The 22866-nt window shown below is 34.1% G+C and overlaps 1 protein-coding gene and 1 long non-coding RNA gene across 2 annotated transcripts; one reads left to right on the top strand and one right to left on the bottom strand.

Moving 5' to 3' along the window:
• The first annotated feature begins 5139 nt into the window (after positions 1 to 5139).
• LOC111508076 (uncharacterized) lies at positions 5140 to 14278 on the top strand. The gene is made up of 3 exons (XM_074172593.1): positions 5140 to 5203; positions 8658 to 9060; positions 13126 to 14278. The coding sequence occupies exons 1-3, from the start codon at positions 5162 to 5164 to the stop codon at positions 13242 to 13244; spliced, it is 564 nt and encodes a 187-aa protein (XP_074028694.1). The 5' UTR covers positions 5140 to 5161; the 3' UTR covers positions 13245 to 14278.
• LOC141481253 (uncharacterized) lies at positions 9055 to 22861 on the bottom strand. Its single transcript, XR_012464833.1, has 4 exons — positions 22751 to 22861; positions 12486 to 12532; positions 11588 to 11713; positions 9055 to 11450 (listed from the first exon to the last, which is right to left on the bottom strand). It is a non-coding gene; the product is annotated as an uncharacterized lncRNA (long non-coding RNA).
• Positions 22862 to 22866: the final 5 nt, after the last annotated feature.

Raw genomic sequence — 22866 nt, forward strand, 5'->3', positions numbered from 1 at the left:
ATTCGTTAAGCGCGGTTGCCACTTTACCAGGTAGTTTTTAGCGTCGTTCGCAGTTGATATCCTTCAGGAATTGCCTCTAGAGAAAAGAAATAGCTTAGAAACGCGTATAGATATTATTATAATTTCCAATATAGCACTAGTAGTTTACTCTTGATGAAAAAAATATCAAATATAAAATAAGAAAAGTTATTTGCGAATTATCATTATTGATTGATGCGTACTTTTACTGGATTGTTCTGATTGGTCCACATTGTTGACAGTGGAATTGACAATGGACTATTGACGGAACACGAAACTGAATATTTTTTGACATGTTTGTTAAAATTGTTATACCGTCAATATTACTCTTGACCTTTCTTTAATATAAATAGTTCTAGTTACTATCCTGAGTTCGGTTGAAATAAACCTAATCATTGACAGAAAATTAGGTAAAGTACTCAACCGGTATCAAAAAATTATTTCATCTATAGAAACTGTCAGGTTTCCCATAGAGCACACACTACATATATATTTAATAACTGCCATTACTTTCTCTTATGTCAATCGTCAATATCATGAAACAAACTGTCAGGTTGAGTTGGTTTTTAGCGACTACTTACAACAGAAACCTATCATATCAGCGAATAACTGGAGATTTGGGATAAACTTTAACAATGTATCTCAAAGAGCTCAATTTTCGACATTATGTAAATAGATTCACAATGTAAATTGTCGAAATTTAGGGCCTAAAGTTTGTTGGTGTTCTTCGTCATTTGAAGTCACTTATCATTAGTCAATTCAAAGATGAGATCGCAGTTGTTTTGTAACACTACGGAATTTCAAAAACAATCCTGGCATTTTTCGATTAGAAACTAAAGTCAATCAAATACATAAACGACTGTGCTACGGTGGTGGTGCTATTGACAAGTATAGTAAAATACGTTTTGTTGTGAAACGTTTAGAAATATTTCAAATCACATTGATATAGATTCCATGGATTCCAAACTTTGATGAAGAATAGTCTTGAATCCCTTGGTAAGAACTGTCGAGAATCGAATCCCAGATGTCAAAAATTTGTCAATAATCATTTGGTGTTTACGACAGTAAAGTCGCTATTGTACTAAATTGATTTTTCCATTCGAAAAATATATTTTGAATATTCATTTAAAAATTATATTTGCATATATTATTGAAATATAAGCCTCGGAATTGAAGGAGGAGGAGATGTAGCAGTAGAAATAAGCCACACATTGCTCAAAAGTTTTGATACATGTTCAATAATTTTTCAATGAATTATTTTTAATCCTTCTTTGAAAATATTTTGTAGGTATAGGTAGATACCTATAGAATATATTTTAAATATAAAATAAAGCTGATCCCAATTACCATTAATACTTTTGTTATGGTTAGAAATACGAATTGGTTCAATTTTTCAAACCACAGTGACGTTTTTTATAATCATTGAGATGTAAGAACCAAAAAAATCAAGTGACGCCATTCTTGATCGATATTTATAAGAAACGAATGTTTTGAGAATTCTGCGCACTGTACCATAAGATAGACTGGAAACCTTGACAAGGTCTTGTATAAAGTTCTCATAGTAATTTCCATAGCCTGGCTGACTAAATTTTGCTTCACATGTTCAAGTAAAAATTCTTTTATTACTTCGAAATTTTTGTTATACTCTCGAAAAATATCGTTGGTCCAGGTTACGTCGATCATGTAAAAATTGTTCATATTATTCAATCGCCTTTGAATATTTTTTTTGCTTTCCAGATAAGGCCTATAACATTAACGAGTATTTGGTACTTGCGTTTCATCAATTGAGTTGACGTTAGCTGGAGATGAATTATAATATAACTTTCTCTGGAAATACAAATAGGCGAAGTTAAAATTAGGGAATAAGTTCATTGGACCTCCTGATGACGACAATTTAATTTGTGATACGCTCGTAGAGGATGTGTACTGTATTTGTGTTAGATGTTGTGTACCTATACATGTCAAAATAATAAATTTTTAACTGTTTCGCATTCGAGTAATAATAGTATAAAATGTATACTACGTATAAGAGAGTGAATTGTGAATTTCTTTGGAGTCAAATAAAACACTCCTTCCCAAGTGAAAGAATTTATAAATGAAACCGCCAAAGTTTGTGAGGGAGACAGGAAAGTAATTGTTTTCCGATGGATTTGATTGGTGTATTGTATAGGATAAACTGTAAGAGATTGACATTTCATATGTTTTTCAAAGGACAAAACATAAGCATTACAGGAAAGTACGAAAGTAGCGATTCACATTGGATTTGAATCTCTGAAGATTACATTCATATGGAAATATGTTTGAAATATGGATTTTCTCAGTGTTGGCTTTGAAATTGTAAATTTTTGTTGCATGTATATAAAGCGTTACTTTGTTTTATTGTATCTTTTAATATTTTTGTTTTAAATTGAAGGGGTTATATTTTTAGGAGTGATTAATTTTTTGGGTTAGAAAGGTTTTGGCTTTCTACTACTCCATCTGATACAAAAAAAAATCTCTCATCTTTTTTTTTGTATCAGATGGAGTAGTAGAAAGCCAAAAACTTTCTTTCCCAAAAAAAAAATATTTGTTTTATTTATATCAAAATAGGCTAGAGTAATATACAGTGTGTCCAAGATAAGGATCCTAAGCATGGGAATCTCAGTACCTGTTGGAGATACAGCTTAGGTTAAATTAGGAAAAAGTTGTATTCTTTAAAGCTTATTTACATGCCGTTTAGAAACTTGAAGAATTTTCATGGCCTGCTGAGATATTTGGGATAAACGAGAATTTGACAATATCACTTTTATTTTTTTCTGACTTTATTTGAAAAGATATCAAAAAACGAGTAACACTTTTTTATTGGCACTTTTAAGGTACTACACGATGGTATTTTTAGATTTCATATCCGACGTTTCGTTTTCAAGAAACCATCATCAACTTTATTTTTTTATATGACCCGAAACAAAAGTACACCCTGTATCTGATTCCATTTTTTATTACGAATTCAACGATGTATCACATGCTATTGTTTTCTTTTTAGTTTAAAGGAAAATTACATTTTTTCTATTTTTAAAAAAATCTTTAAGTAGGCGTTGCAAACAAATACTTTGACGTAAATACCTGTCACCGAGCCTGTCAAATATTATTTAATTACACGATAAAATAGTAATTGTCGTTGTTGTTAGCCTGTTTGTCGAGTTGTTGTTTTTAGAGTTATTGTTACTGTTGTCGTTATTATTGTTTATTGTTGAATAGATAATCTTGTGTTATTATCGTCGAATATGCCGGGAGAGCATTATAGCCATGAAGAAAAATTTGACATGCTAACATGCTACATTTTGTGCCACAAAAATACTGTAAATACAGCAGCAATGTATCTTAATACATATCCAGAAAGAAAGCAGCCATGTAAGTCCATTTTCTTAGAGCTGGCTCGAAATTCAAAAGAATATGGTTCATTTAAAAAGCCTGTTTTATCTCGAAAAAAGGAATCTTCAGAAGAAGCCCAAAATAATGTTTTACTAGCAGTTGTTGAGAACCCTGAAATATCAACTAGGCAAATCGAAAATAATGTAGGAGTAGCCAAATCCACAGCTCAATTTATTTTGCGTGAAAATAGATATCACCCCTATAAATTTAGGATTTGCCAAGGACTTAAACCAGGGGATTTCGAACGGCGCCGAAATTTTTGCGAATGGTATACACGCGCGTGTGAAGAAGATTATAATTTCCCTTCAAAAATAATATGGTCCGACGAAAGTATGGTCACTAATAATGGTATCTTCAACCGCCACAATACGCATTACTGGGCTCAGCAAAATCCGCGTGTTAAGAAAATATCAAGACATCAAGAACGTTTTGGGTTTTATATGTGGTGTGCAATTTTAGGAACTAAAATACTAGGTCCGTTTTTTTACTATAATTCTTTGACCGCCGAACGATACCATCATTTATTGCAAAACTATGTAGAAGACTGTTTAGATAATTTACCTCTGGCACAGGTCAATAACTGTTGGTTTCAACAAGACGGTGCTCCTGCACATAATTCTAGACAAGTTCGAGAGTATCTTTCGCAGCGATTTCCTGGAAGGTGGATTGGAACCTTTAGTGAGGTGTCTTGGCCAGCGCGATCCCCTGACTTAACTCCTCTGGACTTCTTCATATGGGGTTTTGTTAAAAACCGGGTTTACCAACATTCTTTTGAAACTGAACAGCAGTTACGAGAATATGTAACTGTCGCATTTAACAGTATTACACTAGAGATGTTACGTGATGTTTTAAGTTCTACAGTTAGAAGATCATACTTATGTTTGGAAAATAACGGAAACCTGTTTGAACACCTCCTTTGAATTAAATAAAAAATGCGTTAATTTCTTTGTTGTTTTCATTACTTTAAAAAAATCATTATTAACCTACTTAAAAATACATTTTAAAAATAGAAAAAATGCAATTTTCTCTTAAACTAAAAAGAAAACAATGGCATGTGTTACATCGTTGAATTCGTAATAAAAAATGGAATCAGATACAGGGTGTACTTTTTTTCGGGCTATTTAAAAAAATAAAGTTGATGATGGTTTTTTGAAAACGAAACGTCGGATATAAAAACTAAAAATACCATCGTGTAGTACCTTGAAAGTGCCAATGAAAAAGTGTTATTCTTTTTTTGATATCTTTTCAAATAAAGTCAGAAAAAAATAAAATTGATATTGTCAAATTCTCGTTTTTCCCAAATATCTCAGCAGGCCATGAACATTCTTCAAGTTTCTAAACGGCTTGTAAATAAGCTTTGAAGAACACAACTTTTTCCTAATTTAACCTAAGCTGTATCTCCAACAGGTACTGAGATTCCCATGCTTAGGATCCTTATCTTGGACACACTGTATGTTTCACTCATACTAATCTTGGTCAATGACAACTCATTTCAACCAATAAGTGGAAAAAATAATACAGTAACACTTACACTTTCATTCATCAGAAGCAGCTCCCGTATATCAATATTCAAATATATTCGGAATGAATCTTGATAAACATTACAAAACCAGCGAAAGTTAATGCGAAAATGTATTCAAAAGTTTTTTATGTGGGTACCTTGGTGAACTAAAATATAAATTATGAATATAAATTTTGCGAAGGGCCAGTGCAACAAGTTATACGATCAAGTATGTTCATGAAGAATATCATTTGTGCGTTGCTAGTGAGTTTGGTAGGTGAACTATTTCTTAAAACAAAGAAAATTTTGAACATTCACACCAGTAAGATCTCAGGGCCCTTTTTCAAGGGTTTGTTTCCTCTAAATATTTTTATTTTGAATTCAATGGATTCTGATAAACTCAGAAGAATTATTCTTTTACTAGAAGGTACCTACAGGTCGATATCTGAAATTTTTGATGATTTGAATCGAATGTGTAAGCACATCTCTCAAATACTGAATAGTTGTTTGAATTTCTGTCAAAAAGTTTCATTAACAACTTTCAACTTTCATCATTTGATGCTTTTTCGCAAGTTGCTACAGGACTTATTATATTCACTTCAATTGTTTTATATACAGCTATAACAGTTGAACATATACTGTAAAATAATAGATAAGGCAAAATTGTAAAATTAATTTAGGTTTGTATTCCTATATGGGTGGTACACCTGGATGGTTTACCTGTAGGGGATACTATTAGCATAAATAGAGTTAGCTTCGCGTTATTTACTAGTTTAATCTTACTCTTTGGAGATGATCACTTGGTGATGGAAACACGTGTCGAGGTGTTAAAAACGATTTGGTGTTGGGAAAACCCCAGTAATATTCATTACTACACCAAAGGTTCCAAACAGTGCATCACAAGTGAAAAGTTCACCCCAAAAAGTTACTGCGTCATATAAACTACTGGAAAATCCAATTAGTCAGTAACTTATATTCATCAATTTTGCTTACATATTGAAAAAAAATTATGTAAAAATTAAATATTGATACTTAGAGATTACTTAAGTGGTTAACGTTTCGAAAAATAATCCTTTTCCGTTTTCGAAACCTGTACTCACTATAAAAATCCCACCTCAAACGGTGATAGTTCTTATTTCTTCTGACACGAGTTGAAAATGAAGGTTATAAACCCATTGAGAAAATTTAATAAATTTAATCAAAGTCCAATTTTGTTGTATACTTTTTATTAGAGCAACCAACTCAAACTATATTTCACAAATATTTTTTTGTATATTTCAATGCTCATGTGAAAGTAGTTGTTTTTTTGTATGAAGATGGAGAAGTAGAAACCAATAGGTACCTTTCTTTCTCAAAAACGAATCTCTCTTATAAATATACCCCTTTCAATTTAAATAATAGTTGTATGAAAATTATTGTTTAAAAGAATGAGTTACACAAAAGATTAAGGTAGAAATGTATATAGCATAAAGAAAATACTTTTGTCTGATTTCTACTAAGTTTTTTATTTGTTAAACCGGTTTCGGTTTGTTAGACCATTCTCAAGTTCTACAAAATAAATAGGTCATCAATCGAACGAGATATGTTCCAGGTGTAAAAGCAGTGATATAGTACAGATAAATTGCTTGTGTTTGTGCATTTCCACCGACCACCATTGAGCATTTAAAAAAAACTATCTGTCAGGCATTTCTGCAGAAAAATTTATGGATTTATATCATTTTCAGTGACTTTTAAACATCTGTCAAAATTTCATGAAAATCCTTAAGGTTACACCATATTCGCTACTTTTTCCAAAAATGAATATATTTTTGAAAATTTAGATATATACACATCATGTTCCTGAAAATTCAAAATGATCTGTTAAGTCATTTCAATGAAATTATCAAATCTCAAACTAACACTTCACATACTTACATTACATATAACGACAATGACAAAGAACTATCTCACGAAATAAAAACCAATGGCAAATAGGTAAGTATTTGAATAAAAAGAAGTTTAATTCTTTAAAATCTTCATTTTCATTCAAAACTGTGATTAGGTATATTCTTTACTATTTCTGAACGAGAGAATGAACGATCATATATGTTCAAATAGTCTCCTCGGGTTCTTTATAAATCTTCTCGGGATCTCTTTTTCGAACGCCACAGAATCTATACAGACCGCTCGTCTTTTCTATTGACTGTAACCACAGTTTCAGAATGATCCTGAAAGGTTCATATTTTTGTAATGATTTTATATCATCTGGTAATGAGTTCATCAAATTGGGTTTTAAAAATCAGGCAGTTTGCTTTTCTAGTTCTCATATTTGAGTGTGTTCAATTTTTTGTTTTATATCCGAGAATACAAGAACATTTTGAAGCTAAACAGTTGTCTGAGATCTAAGAATTTGCTTTCTTTGAACAAGACATTAATTGTTTGGGTATATGCTTTTTTCATCACAGGTAATTCTAATGATCCATTTTCGCATGGTGATTAAGTGACAGTTGTTTACTTTGTTTTTTCCAAAAATGCTATGACAGAGTTGTCATTGAATGAAAATATTGGTAGTGGTTTATATGAAGAATTTCTTTGAGAAATTCAAAATGGGAACAGAATCCTCTCAATTCATCACAGATAGCACTAGTTTGCAAATCCCACCGTAAATATGTGTCCAATATTATTCCCAAGCCTTTAATTGACTGTCATTTTGATTTAACGGTATTCAGATGACAATTGAAAAGTTAATGTTGAGAGCCTGCGTCCGTTACGATTTTTTGAAGGGCCGACGGCCGTTAAGAAATGACTTGTTCAAATATTTTTTCAAAACTTTATTCTGTTTACAATAACAATCATTATAATGATACTAACTATTTATAAATTTTAAAAGTAATTTGACATTTGCTATTATTTGAAATTTCTATTCCATCGATGAGAGATTACAAAAACTCTTGAACAACATACGGCCGATACGCACATAACGGATTCAATTGTTATAACTCTAACTCATCCTTGTAACATTAATATCTAACTATAGAGGTCCTAAGTTTGGAAGCGTGTCAGATTAAGAAGTAAAAGGAAGATATTTGCTTTATCAACATTCAACGTCAGCTCATCATAGCCTAACCAATTTTTTATTTTCTTAAAATCTGTTTCGACATCTACTTTGAGTTCATTCCTAATTTCATGTTCATAGAATAATGCCATATCAGTAAAACTAAGAACTGACCCTTGTGTTTTAATTGATCACAAACTATTAATATATACAGTGAAAAGTAGTGGGCCTAGCAATGTACAATGCACCATATGTAATTTTTTCCACTTCGTTGATGTTACAGTCAATATAATATAATTTATTTTCTTTAATGCCAGAGGAACGTAATTTTTGTAACAGCCCTCCATGACAAATAGTATCTGAAGCTTTCGAAAGATCAACAAATATACATCGATGAACTTTTAGAATTAATAAATTTATATATCGATAACAATATTATTATATTTACGCAAGTATTCTTAGTAATAACGCAAAAAAAATGTTTGGTAGGAAAAACGTCAAAGTTGCTAAATCGTCAAAATTTTGATATTTTTGTATCTTTATTATGGAGGCCTTAGGGCAGTAGCCCCGTCGGCCCTTCCCTAAATCCGGCCCTGACTCGAAGGAATAAATTAAATTTTCAACAAGGACTGGATAATAAATAGTTGGCAATATTCAAATTTTTCATATTTTTTATAATGTTCGTTTCTTCAGGTGTCCTTTGTGAATGGTGATGATGCCCCCGTCCCCACCACTACGGACGTTGAAGATGACCCAGAAATGAACAAGACTCGAATATTCACAATTTCTGATGGCAACAGCACCGCGATTCCAGAAGGTACTGTACAAGCTGACGACATAAATTTAGGTGAAACTTTATCACCGGATCCTGCAAGTAACTTTTTACAAATTTCAAATCTGAAACACAAGATTTTGGGACACCATGCTCTCAGTATACTACAGAACATATCTCCTATAGTGAAACCGCTCCAAGAGAAACTACAGCGATTCAAAGATTATGTGAATCATCCAAATAGTCCACATATAACCATTCCCATCTTCAGACCACTTCAGTTGCTGAACGGCCTCCAGCAGAATGGAAATTATTTTCTATCAGGTGTGTGTGGTTTTGTTCAATAATTATTATAGTATGGGATATTTCATTAAGCGCATCCTATCTTTAAATTTAAATAAAACAAAGTGTGTGTGAGATACCATCGAAATTTTTTAGTCGTTTGAAAGACTCATTGATGCCATTATGTATGGAATATAACATCGTTCGAATGCCACGGCTTCTCTGGGTGGAGCGCATCCAAAACGTCCAATTTGCCATGACTCTGGCGCATCTATCAGGCAGAATTTGACCGATGGCATGGGTTATGTTGGCTTTGAGGACCACTGCGATTTGTGGCTTATTCGCATACACCTGCGACTCAAGCAAACCCCACAAGAAAAAGTCTAACGGGGTCGAATCGTAAGATCTCGGTGGCTAGTTCTCATCACCTCCATCTGAGATGACCACGACCTCAAATCGCTCGTGCACAATATCCAATGTGGCATGAGCTGTGTGGCACGTAGAGCTGTCCTGTTGACACCTCATATCGTTGGTGTCCGGATCATCCAATTTCAGGCCAACGCCGTTCGTGGTATTAGCCAGTGGAGTAGTTGTTTTCTGATAAGCGTCAGTCCATTCAAACTACTGTGTAGGTATATCCTCATCGCTGGAGATGATTTTCTGATGAGAATTAGGGTCAGTTGCCAACTGCTCCAGAACCCATTCAGCGAATAATCATCGTTGTCTGTATGGTCGTTCAATCTTCAGTTCCTGGGTCACTTAAATTTTGTACGGGTGCAGGCCCAAGTGCGAAAGACCGAGTGCTTGTGATCGATGCAAAATCAACTGTCTACGATTCTTCTACACACTTTCACAGACAGCGGCGGTGTTTTCGGCAGATCTTGCTATTCGTCGACGTACGGGTGTTGGTTGATCGTTTAACGAATCAGTGGGCTCAAATGTAATACCATATTGCGAATATCCTCTCGGTAGGATGATTATGGCGACCGTAAAATGGACGAAGCGCGCGATAAGTTGCCCGAACAGAACACCCATTTTGATAAAGCAATTTTATCATTTGCACGTGTTGTTGAATGCTATATCCGTCTGTGGTAATTTGTCAAAACAGACTGAATAAATGACAACTAATTTGACAAATGTCAGTTGTCAAAGTTCGAAAATCCCTGTTGGAAAACCGTATACTAGTATTTATTGTAATGGAAACGCTCCCCTATATCTGAATCCTTTGAGTACAGCTCGTTGAATCTTGAGAATTGAGAACTTCCACAGCCTGCACGCTTCCTGGATAATGTTGAAATATAAAAAGCTTGTCCTACATTGGACGAGTTGTATGTAGCAATACATATAGGTATACAATGTGAAGCTTTAAAATTTTTGATATAATTTAGGAAACGCGCAGGTTGTGAAAACTCTCAAGTTGGAATATTCGAAAATCCTACTTTAGTGCGCATCTAAGATCTAAGAAGCACCTATATACCAAATTTTGGCTTCTTAGGACTTTCCAGTATGGACAAACAGAGATGAAAGAGTGAGTGTTAAGTGAGTGACTTTCCCATTTAAGTATAGATAGATAGAAGACAGATTTTATCCAAAATCACAAAGAATTTTTCTTGTAATATTTGCACTCATACTTCGATAACACTCTGGGTACGACTGATACAATGGGGAATGTTCTTCCTGACGAAAATCAAGTAGTTTTCATAAAAGAGCTCTAAAACAATGCATTTTAAACTTATCATTTCAACCTTTTTCTTAAAAAAATTATTTAAATACTTAAAAAAGAGGAATGAAATAATGCATTCAACATTTAAAGGGATTCGTTTCTATTTCACCATTTGGCAGCATCGGTTATAGCTAATAAAGGACAACAAATCTGTTACCTGTATGAGACAAACAAAGATGACATATTTCACAGGCGTGCTGTTCTGTTTACTTATGTTCCGAGTTCCGAGACATTCTGTGACATATGACATTTTGTGCACCTAACCTATCTTCCTCTATATAAATAACAAAACAACTGTTGTTTATGTGGCTTGTGGAGGTGGTATTGAACTTTAATTTATATTTTGCCTTAATTGTTGATTTATAAAGATAATTTTCCTTTTTTAAAATAGAATATCTAGGTACGTATAAATTATTTCAACTTGATGTAGGCGCTGTTGCCAATATGTGAATTAGAAACGAATCCCTTTAAAAATTGAAACCCAACATTTGAAACATCAATTTGAATACTTTTCGAAGTGAATTTGAAAAACTCATGAATTAAACTCAACTTTATTTTGTTCAAACTTGCATTTGCTGTAATAATCCAAATTGAGGAACATTCCCCATTGTTTATATCCCTTAAAATCGTTACTTGCATTGGTTCCATTCGCCTTATCGGAATTGTTTCGCACACCATACCCCTATTGAACTGACTGTTCCAGAGGACCCTAGAAAAAAATACATAACATGATCAAAAGCCAGTAAAACATTGTCCACTTCAAAATAGGTAAATCCTTTCACAAGTGGACAGGGCCGTACTTGCCACATCGCAACTGGTATAAATTAATATTAAGAACGAGAATACCATTATACTTTCCGCATGTAGATCTAGTACAGGGTCACGATAGCATCTGTTAAATACAAATCATCATCAAGTAACAATCTGAATCTCCTTTTTTCACTCATACAAACAATATTGAACCCTCTCGACCTGAAAAAGCATCAATGATAAATTCACCAGAATTAGTTTATTCGTAAGTGCCATTTTATCGAATACCGAACAGTTCAATTCGTAAAAAATGCAAAAGTTATAAACAATCAGGTTTTGACAATATATTTGTTTTTTTTTTGCAAAAACAATTTGAGTTCTCGTTTTTCATATAATTTATTTGTTAGTAAAAAATATATTGAAAATAGCATTGTACCATTTTTATCGAAAAAAGTTTATGAATAATCAAGTTAAAGCTTCGATAGAATTCAAATTGTTCATTAATTAACAGAGAATAAAACAGTTCGAAAGTGTTAAAAAGTTTCAAGTTATTTCAATAACAATGAAGAAAAGGTAATGTGAAATATCAAATGATTTTTTTTTGTAAAAATAGATTTTTTGGCAAAAATAGATTTTTTTCCACATAAAAATAAAACATATAAAATTTAATATTAAAAAATAGTGCATATACTGACTTGTTTTCGTCAACTGTTTATTGTATGAACGAATGACACGTGAATATTTTTCAAAAATATGAAAAACGTTATAATTAATGATGGAAAATGCTTCCTTAATAAATAATTCTGGCACCAAAACAATTAAATGTTTTTTGGAAATAATTTTTCAACATTTTTTAAAGCATTATTGTAATCTGTTCTGTTCTGTTTAAAATCTGTTTAAAATCTGTTTTTCCGTTAACCAGCTGTCGCACCCCTACGAACGACAACCCTCAGAAGTCGAAACTTGTGCGAGCTAAGGATTAACGAGGTCTTACCTTTTAACGTGTGATTCCTAACACGGGCCGTACTCTCACCATCTGACCTGAAATACAACTAATCATACAAACAAATCGGCTTCGTTAAAATGCTGGGTTTATTTGGTCGAGCGTGAACAGGTGTGAGTCACAATAAACCCTTACGGGTTGCAGTGGAGGGTTGAACCTAACCGAACCTAACATCCTTTAATCTATTTAATTATAAACTGTTCAAGTGTCATAAAATGATTGCATTATATGTTGTGAAAATTTTACGTTTTCGACCCTGATGTCATGCATATACGCTAATGTCTACCTACGTAGAGATGTTAGTTATTTCACAGGAATGCCGACTACTAACGGAAACTATAGATGTGCTGTTGGTTCTTGTTGATGACTTGTGTATGTGTTATTGCAACCAGGTATAGCTCATCTACACACTACGCTGATGAAGACCAAGGAGCCACAAACACGTGTTTGTTTTTTTGTGAGGGCCTAACACATATTTTTGTGATACTAGGCATTTCAAATTTTGTTCTCCATCTGATAAATAATTCTTGAGAAATTTCAAATTCCTTTCACACCATAGGTTTATGTAGTTATTTTGAATTGATATGATATATATTGGTTTAAATTTCTCATCGATTTGAATTTGTTTAAGGCATCAATAGCGCTATTTTTGGATTGGCCAACTTGGACAACTACGATTACCCGTTTCCATACAGAAGAGCTGGATTGATTGGGAAGAAAGAAGCAACTAAAAGTGTCGAAAATATCTGACTGACTGCATCTGATGCAACTAAAAAATGATAGATAATTATATTGGTGTCGACGAATGTCCGAAAACCTTAGAAACGGCTATGATTTTTATGTTTTTTTTGGAGTATCTGAAGTCATAAACCTTTTGGAGCGGGGGACATAATTATTTATATTGTTTTAATAATGTTTAAAATATTTATATAAAATTCAGTTTTGCCTGTTTTTTTAAATAATTCGTATATTATTTATTTACTAGAGAACACAGATCTTCACATAATAACAATGACACGGATGTTGAAGTGGTTTTGATGGATATAATAATGGTAGAGAAATTTCAACCGGTTATTTAATAGCTTCTAAAGAAACAGTTGAAAGTTATGTCATTTCAAATAGTTATTTTTTAAAAATCCCATTCTTCGAAATGTAATGTTGAACTCACAAATAAACTCTATATTTCATTATTATTTTATTGAAGTTATTTTGCTATATACACTATCGGAGGTAACAAACTGGGTTGTACCTGTAGTATTTTCAGATATATACCAAATCGATAGATTAATCTTGTATGATAAAAGCAGCAGGCATGTACTGGATAAGGAATATACGACTTTGTTTGCAAATAGTCTAACAACAATTCATTTAAATTCCTGTTGGGTACCGGTAAATCTCTGAAACCTTATTTGAGGTTAATGCTATGAAACGTTTGTATCGCACTTCATTCAAATTTTCGCAGTTCGAGCAGAATACAATCAATACATTCATTAAAAAGTACTTTCTGCTGATGTACGTAACTTTAACATAAATTATTAAAAAATTTAAACAGATCATGCATTTTAGTATTATTATTATTATTATTAGGTATTTCAATTATAAAAAGCAATATACGATATCACATTCAGTAAATGCATTTATGAAGATGAGATGAGTTCTTATAACATTGGTGTAATTCATTAGCACTAACACTTCAATATGCTCTACCACAACAACCTTCACGACTGTATTTCAAGCGGAAATTTACGGTACTGAATTGTGTGCAGAGAGATTGGAAGAATTCATCCTCACACACAAGTCAATTAAAATATTTTCGGACAGTCAAGTGGCGTTGGAAGCTCTTCGCTCCTACCGAGCAACGTCTAAATTGGTAGCAAATTGCCAAACACGACTCTCCTCAATAAAAGGACTTCAATAGGAAGACTTAACAAATTGTCTCTGGTCTGAATTCCTGGCTATACTGTTCTGGAAGGCAATGAGGCTTCTGACTCCCTTGCAAAGGAGGGTGCAGCAAGCAGCTTCATCGGACCAGAACCTGTCATTGGCATCGCTTTAGACTTTGTCACAAAAACATTGAACACCTGGATGGTAAGAAGATTTATGGACTTCTGGCAAAATCTTCCAGGATTGGCTCACTCCAAGGCGTTTATTCATCCTTTGAAGCTTGATTGAATCTGGAAAATGATGAACAGCAGAGCATATACTTTGTGCCTGCCCCGCTGGGGACCGAATTAGGTTTTTAGAGTTCGACAGAGCCGTACTCTTACCATCTGACCTGATATACCACTCACCATTCAAACTAATAGGCTTCGTTAAGAAGCTGGGTTTATTTGGTCGAGTGTGAATTGGTGTGAGCCACAATAAACCTTTGCGGGTTGCGGTGGAGGGTCAAATAGACCCACTCACTTCGGACCTAACCTAACCTAATCATAACGACTGAATTATGAAAAATCACTTAATATTATTTTCGATAAGTTTTTCGCAGAGAAAACTGATTAATCTATTTAATTTTTAAAAATAATTTTTGCTTTCTCTTGGAATTTTCTCTTGAGTTGTGTTTAGTAGAAAAAATTCTTCAAATAAATGATCGATTGAAGTATTAGAAGAGAACTGCTTGAAAGTAAACAATATGAAGCAACTTGTAGCTGTTTTCCAAAAATTTTCACTTTGAAGGCATGTTCTGAATAAATAACTAAATGAAGTATAACTTTATATGTTTATCTACGATTTCTCTCAGATGCTTCAGTTACTTCATTATCAAATCCATCAGAAACAACTTTCATCTCTAATTAATACACGAAGAATTTTTAAGGCTACGCAAAAATGAAATTCTTCACATAAACATTGACAATATGAATAATTTTCCCCCTTGAAAAGAAACTGATTTCAAATAATATAGTAGAGTAGATATTGAATATAACTTAATGAATTCTAAAAACTTTTTCATTTGCCCAATTGTCCTAAGAAACAGACGAAATATAAAGTAATGCAACAGAACATTTTGAATGAATTAATTTGCATTCTAATTTCAATTCAATGGTAGTATCTCTGATAGACAATAGAACTGCCTCACTTTCGTTTTACATAAATCTCAATATCTTTTCAACTTTTAGTGGTTAAATGAAGACGAAATACATTTTGGCGAAAGTCAGGAATGTGATTTTTTTTAAAGAACATTGAGACCTACAGATAGTTTCCTTGTGATGTGCGATATTAGTTAGGTAGAGAAAAAGATTGGTAAGTTCAAAAAGATTTATTTACTTTTACTTTACTTCATTTACGTTAGGATGCAGTTCCAAACTACGACGGCCTTCAAACCCGAATGGAGATAGTAACCCTTGCAAAAACTACTTATTTTCAAAATTAATAATGTTAAAATGTTTTAGATAGTATATGTGACGGTCAACTGCAATATTTGATATTTCAATTCAGCGAGTAAGGAAATATATGAAATTAATAAGAAGATAAAAAGTAAGAAAAAAACATTTTCTAAAATATTGTCAACAGACCTTAAAATGGTATCTATAAATTTCCATTTTTAAACGAAAACTTTGTTAGTTAGCGATACCATTATTTATTGCTGATTGCTCGATTGGTATTGCTCAAAAACAAAAAAAAAACGAGTTTGAAGAAATTGACATTTATCTGTAGAGTAGGGAAGGTGATTGTAGACCCACAGCCCTTGGGACACATATGACCCGTTGCACATCCTCCCGAGGAGTTGTCCTCCTAGGTCATCGTTCATCCTGTCCTTTCCAGGAAGTTGGACAGGTCACTAGGAGACATCCCCTTTATATTGGTAGGTGTAGGCCATAACTCGCCGAACACACACTCTCTTTGGCAACCTAGAGGTGTCTCACGGTGGCCGCCGCGAAGGTTTTGGAAGGTGCAGCGACATTACTGTCGTTACGAGGCTTCTTCAACCTTCTTGGGGTTCCCTCCGTGGAGGTGCATAAATGGAGGCGAAGCTCTTAGCGCCCGGCCCAGGAAGTGCCCATGCTGTTGGAGGTGGAGTAGGGGAGAAGGAGGGTGCACTTATAGTTGCTGCCACTCCTGCCTCCTTCGCTTTCTTTCTCTTTCTGTCCTCGGCGCCGCGAATGCGCTTACGCCTTGGCGTTTGTATTACATCACGAGGTGATCTGCTATGTCCAGCCTCATTCCAAGCGGTAGATTGGGGTGGACATTTCTGTTCTTCCCCAGCCACCGCCTTATAGATTGAGTTGAGCACTTCTGTGCAGCCTCGGGATTGATTTTTGTTTTTGTTGTTTCTGTTATTGTTTCATTCATGTGTGTTCCCACGAAAAGCAAGGGAAGAGTTGGTCACCTCTGGAAGAGCCCCGCATTATCAGAAGTAGGCTGATTACAATGAGGTTTCGCCCAATTCCCCAAGGGGATCATTCGTAACCGCATATCACCCTGCGGCAATTCAGCTATCGGCACGATTCCTTACACCTCAGCTTGGGTAGTTCCCCTCACCCTACTTATTTCTGCCACTGACCAGGAGTCCGGCGACTCCGTCCGTAAGGTCACATTGGCTTCCCGGACAGGGCCTCCAGTCCCCTGGCCGTTCCTCTATCCGCCACCTGGGGACGCGCCCGATAGGTAGCCCAACCCACGAAAAGAAAGTACAGAGTGTTCGAATGTATGAACAGAGTATGTAAATGGCCAGAGTCGTATTTTTCAACAATGGCCGACTGACATGACGCGGCTAGATACAACACATCACCAGTACGACGCGTATTCTTTTCGATTTCATTGACATTTTTCATTATAAACTATAACTATAGTTTACCGACGTTTCAGCCAATTCAATTGAACAGAATTTTTATAGTATTTTTCCAGCAACTGTTTCACGTGAATCTTTGAATTGACTTTTTTATTTATGAATCGATTTGAATAAATCAAACAGCGAATGGTAAGTGAAGCTATTCCAATACTATACTGAAAACCATACCAAAATAGGTTAAGCCGGTTTCGAGATTAGCATACACAAACAGATAAATAAACAGCGATCACCAGTTCAACTAAGAAAGGTAGTATACAACGAGACGTGAATTCAGTAAAGTTGACAGTGTAAAAATTGCTTCATTATCATAGACAGCGATCAGTTACACTTTTATCATATGAGTTCATATATTTTTACTTATCAGACAATTATGATCAGTGCCGGATTAGCAACGTAACAAAAGTAGCAAATGATACAAGCCCCGCGACTCGAGGAGCCCCGCGACTCGAGGAGCCCCGAGGTCCAACACCTGTCTGACCGTTAAAAATATCAATTTGGATAGGCGTGTAAAAATATTTTGCTAGGCTATGTTTCACTGCCACCTGAAAACCTATATCTAGATTTCGTCACGTTAAATCTTATCTGATATTATTCATTTATATCTATATTGTATAAAAATATATTTATTAGATAGAAAATTAATTAATTGATACGTTTTTGAGTCTATAAATCAACACGTTCATGTAAAAATAGTTAATTTCACTAACTTTCATCGTTAATTTGTATGGTGTTGGAAACACTACAACTCCCAATAAATTGTAACGAATTAAAGAATTTACTGTCTTCAACAAATTTATTTCTAACAATATTTCACTATCGCAAACTATATTGTTTACAACACTAAGCACTTAATTTATTTTCACTATTCGAATTATTTATTTAACCGCTCGATTCACTTTCTATATTCGACTGCCATCCCTGGACGAGAAGCCGGCCTTTTATATCGGTAACGATTGCTCTAGATTCCTCTAGTGGTTTCGGTACTCATCTATACTTTTCGCGGCGGTTCGCGGTGAGTCATGTGTTTATGCGCTGGCTGAAATATCGGTCAGGGCCGGCTTCAGATTCGTTACAATTTTTTTTTTCGTAATACTCTTGAGCAGATCCCCTTTGAAAATTTGAAAATTTTGGTTTAATTATAATCGATTAATATATAATGTACTATATAGTAAATATTTCAAGGACGTGTTCGTGCCATGAAACTGAACAATTTTTCACAATGAACTTATGTCGAAAAATTGAAACGAATTTTCGGTCTCCCATACAAAATTGCCGATCAGCTGATTAATTTTCTATGGGAAGAACAAAATTTTGCGACCTATGTTTCTTGACGAAAGTTGTTCAGTTTCATGACTCGAACACACCCTTAAAATATGTGTACTTAATATTTGTACCTTTTATAGTATTTAATTTATTTCGAGAAAAAGACGAACTATTTATTTTTTTAACTCAGTCATGAACTCTGGTTGCTTGATTTATTATAAAATATAGAATAATTTCATGAATGAATATAGCTGACCTTTTTTTAAATCGAATATCATATCGATCATGTTTCGAGATTATTGAAAGCTAGTGACGGTACTCTGCCTATTAATTTAGAGCAAGATGTTTCGTTGTAGATATATTACCTACCACGAGAAACAGTGGTATAAAAATATACAAAAATACCGCCACTGCACTACACGCAAGTTGGCAGCATTGCAAAACAAGGGAATTCCCTGATATTGTCATCGAACGAACTATAGTCTATTTCAAAAGAGTGTAGAGTAATAAATCATGAAGTGTCATAAAATTTGCCTGAATTTCGTTGTCGTCCATGGGCGTAGGCAAATCTTAGGATTATTAAACTTAATAATTAAAGTAAATTAAAAATTACAGACATAGATAATAATAAAAGGCCATTTTTGGGAAGTAATTTGGTCTAAAACTAAGTACCTACATGTATTTAGGTAAGTAAAATTTCTTAAAAAAAGATTAAGAATAATTTTAGTGGTTCTTGTAAACTTATTTAATATGCAATTTGGGTTCATATACTTGAGCATGATTTCTCAAAAAAGGGTTAACACTTAGTTCCGAGGTGCCATGTCATTATAATAATCCCTTTTTGACCCTGCCCACCAATCATGCAATACCTATTAAACCCAGGTAATTAAAAAAAAGGGTTTAAATATATTGTAATGGTGTCTTAAACATTCGAGTTATAATAGTAATTGTTACTACACCAATTAAACGTACAGTGATATTGTGATATAGAAATAGTGAAAAAGTTATAAAATGGGGACATTTACTCCAAAGAAAAGAAGTGTAAAAAATTCTCCGCTATCTGTTTGCGAAAAAGTTATAATTTTAAATGTATATGATTGCATAAAACACGATCACCCTAGTTTGTCTGTGCAAGAAAGTGTTGAGCGATGTGCCCGAATGACTGGAATTGGACAGTCCACGATTTTTAAATTATTGCGAGAAAGAAAGATATCAGGCCAGGTAAGTCCATGCAAGAGAAAATCAGGAAGACCAATAAAAATCTTAGATGAAGACACCAAATGTGACATTCGAAGAAAAGTTCATTCGTTTTATTTTAAAAAGGAAATACCCACTCTTGAAAAAATATTTATCGAGATAAGCCAAGATAACGATATTCCTTTGATATCCAGAAAACTTTTATGGAAAACTTTAAAAAGTATGAATTTTGCCTGGGAAAAGCACAATCGAAAGGCACTATTACTGGAAAGTGATGAAATTGTTTGCTGGAGACGAAAATATTTGACAACTATAAAGCAGTACCGCAGAGAGCAAAAGAAAATTTTTTATCTTGATGAGACGTGGATAAACGAAGGTTATATAGTCAAAAAAATGTGGCAAGATAAAAATATAACAAGTTCTCGCCAAGCTTTCATAGAAGGCCTTTCGACGGGTATTAAAGTGCCTTCGGGAAAAGGGAAGAGGCTTATAATTGCTCACATTGGAAGCGAAGACGGATTTTTAAAAGAAGGTTTGTTAAGCTTTGAGTCGTGCCAGACGGGAGATTATCATGAGGACATGAATTCGGATGTCTTCGAAGACTACTTCGGGGAAATGTTAAAATTTCTTTCAGCTGATTCGGTCGTGGTTATGGATAATGCAAGCTACCATTCAAGGCGCTTAGAGAAGGTACCAACTTCAGCTTGGAGAAAGCAAGAAATTATTAACTGGCTGTCAAATAAAGGTATTCAGTTTGAGACGAATTCAGTAAAGAAGGAACTACTAGTAATAGTAAAACAACATAAATCTCGCTTCATGAAATATGCCGTAGAATATGTAGCAGAAAAGTATAAAGTAACTGTGCTGCGCCTACCGCCATATCATTGCGAATTAAATCCTATAGAACTTATATGGGCACAAGTTAAAGGATATGTTGCAAGGCACAATACCACATTTAAAATGAAAGATGTCAAGGTATTGTTTGATCAAGCCATTATGGAAATCACATCAGAAAACTGGCAAAAAGCAATCCAGCATGTTTTAAAAGAGGAAGATAAAATGTGGGAACTGGACAACTTGGTCGATCAGGTGGTTGACCCTATAATTATAACACCAGGGGATGATGACAGTTCTTCGGATGAAGACTATACTGATGTAGAATAATTTAATTGAATTGTAAATATACTGTAGCGGGATAAGCAATCTGGACAGAGACCAGTGTATCAGTGACAGTGACACTTTTGCTTAGGTTAGAGTTTAGAATTAAGGGTAGTCTGAATAATTATTTTCTCGGAAGGTTCTCGAAAATTGTACCTAGTAATCTCTAGAACATTCAATTAGGGTATAAATAGAGTGTTGTTAAACGTTAAGGGAAGTTCACAGTTTTAGTATTGTTCAAGTGTCAAATTGTAATAACGTATCCAGTAAAGTTCTTGTCGTTTTTGTGAATAAATTGATTTAAAGTCCCCACAAGTGTTTCAATACGTAAAGTTCGTTCGTGTGTGTTTGTGAGTATTTCCCGATTTCGGTTCGTATATATTTTATTGTTACATTTTATATTTTTTTAATAACACTGTTCTGCTGTATTAAATTTTTATTTCCTTTAATATAATTTTTATGAATGCATATTCTTTTGGCAATTATCCCACTAGCGCGCCTCTGGCTCAGTATTTATCCGTCGATAACAATGGACAAATCCCTTAAAACAGGGTGATACCTACCTGCTCTTTATGAAACGACATAATTTTGCAATGCGGACTAGGGAAGTGACAGAATTTATTGACGGATCACCCTGTAGCGCTTTTGAATACTTAATGAGATTTTATTACTCTACACTCTTTTGAAATAGACTATAGTCGTAACAATCCTATCAAATGAAATAGGATTCTATCGACTATCAAACAATAATAAAATGCTGTACATTTACTTTTGGCACAACATAGAACTTTTGAAAGCACAGTAGAGGTGAGCCATTCTTGATAAAATTTGTTTTGACATTGCTTCGAGTACTAGCTACGTCCAAGCAATGCGATCCATATTTCCAGATATTGAGGCAAAAGCTAAAATTAAGAATATCAGCAACAGACTTCAAGACGATGCAAGCGGAGTACAGAGTACGGCTATTTCCCGGCTCTACTCCAGTCGACGACTTTGTTGAAAATGAAACACCTGGACAACGTTTTGAAATTCATGTGTTTATTGTCATTATTGATAGCTACTGTCTGCTTTATCTGAACGTATGGAAGCATATCATAAAATTTCTGGTGCTTTTGGAGTATTTCGACAGCTAAAATCCCTTACAACAGAAGAGATTTTGGAAAACGCCTCAAGTATAGTCAGTGCTCACGAATACTATTTGGAGAACAACCTAGGCGACGAATTAGTGCAGTTCGCTGAACTGCTAAAAACAGATGTGGCTACTGTTATTGACAACAAGAAACAAAAGCTTCTGGAACTGCAATTTTCTGTTTAAAAATCTGTTTAAACCCACGACCCACGACCTTCCGATCGTGAGTCGGGCGCACTATCACCGCGGCCAATTCCACAACATTTTATAAACTTTCATCAAATAATTTCTTTGAATAGTATTTTTCAAACTTAGAAGCTGTCTTTCGTATTTACTTGTCTCTCATGATCACTAACTGCAGTGGCGAACATTATTTTTCAACGTTAAGTTGAAACACGATGGACAAAGAACGTCCTAATCATATCACTTTGATGAATATAGAACATGATTTGCTCAAAGAAGTCGATATATGAAAGTATCATCTCTGAATGTACCCATATTAAATCCAGAAAAATTTATTTGTAACAGCTTTGTTTTATTCATTACCCTTAACTTGAGAACCTATAGCAAACCAAAGGCCTCTTGACAGAATTTGCTACAGGCCCCGCGCTGGCTTAACCCGACACTGATTATGATATATGATTATTATAATTCATATCATTTTCATATTATTATGTAACAGTTTACATTTAGTGGGAATTTAGAAGCTGGGCATTTACTTACTCCGTTTTATGGTACTAAAATGCGTCTCATTTACCAAATATTTCAATAGATCGCTGTTTTCATGCACTATTAACCGTGTCATTGTCATTGCCGTTCTAAAAATACCAGTTCATATT

The sequence above is a fragment of the Leptinotarsa decemlineata genome, unplaced genomic scaffold (genome assembly GCF_025532065.1).
Source record: "Leptinotarsa decemlineata unplaced genomic scaffold, Ldec_3_MD MMD2_tig00000133_RagTag_RagTag, whole genome shotgun sequence".
Taxonomy (NCBI): Eukaryota; Metazoa; Arthropoda; class Insecta; order Coleoptera; family Chrysomelidae; genus Leptinotarsa; species Leptinotarsa decemlineata.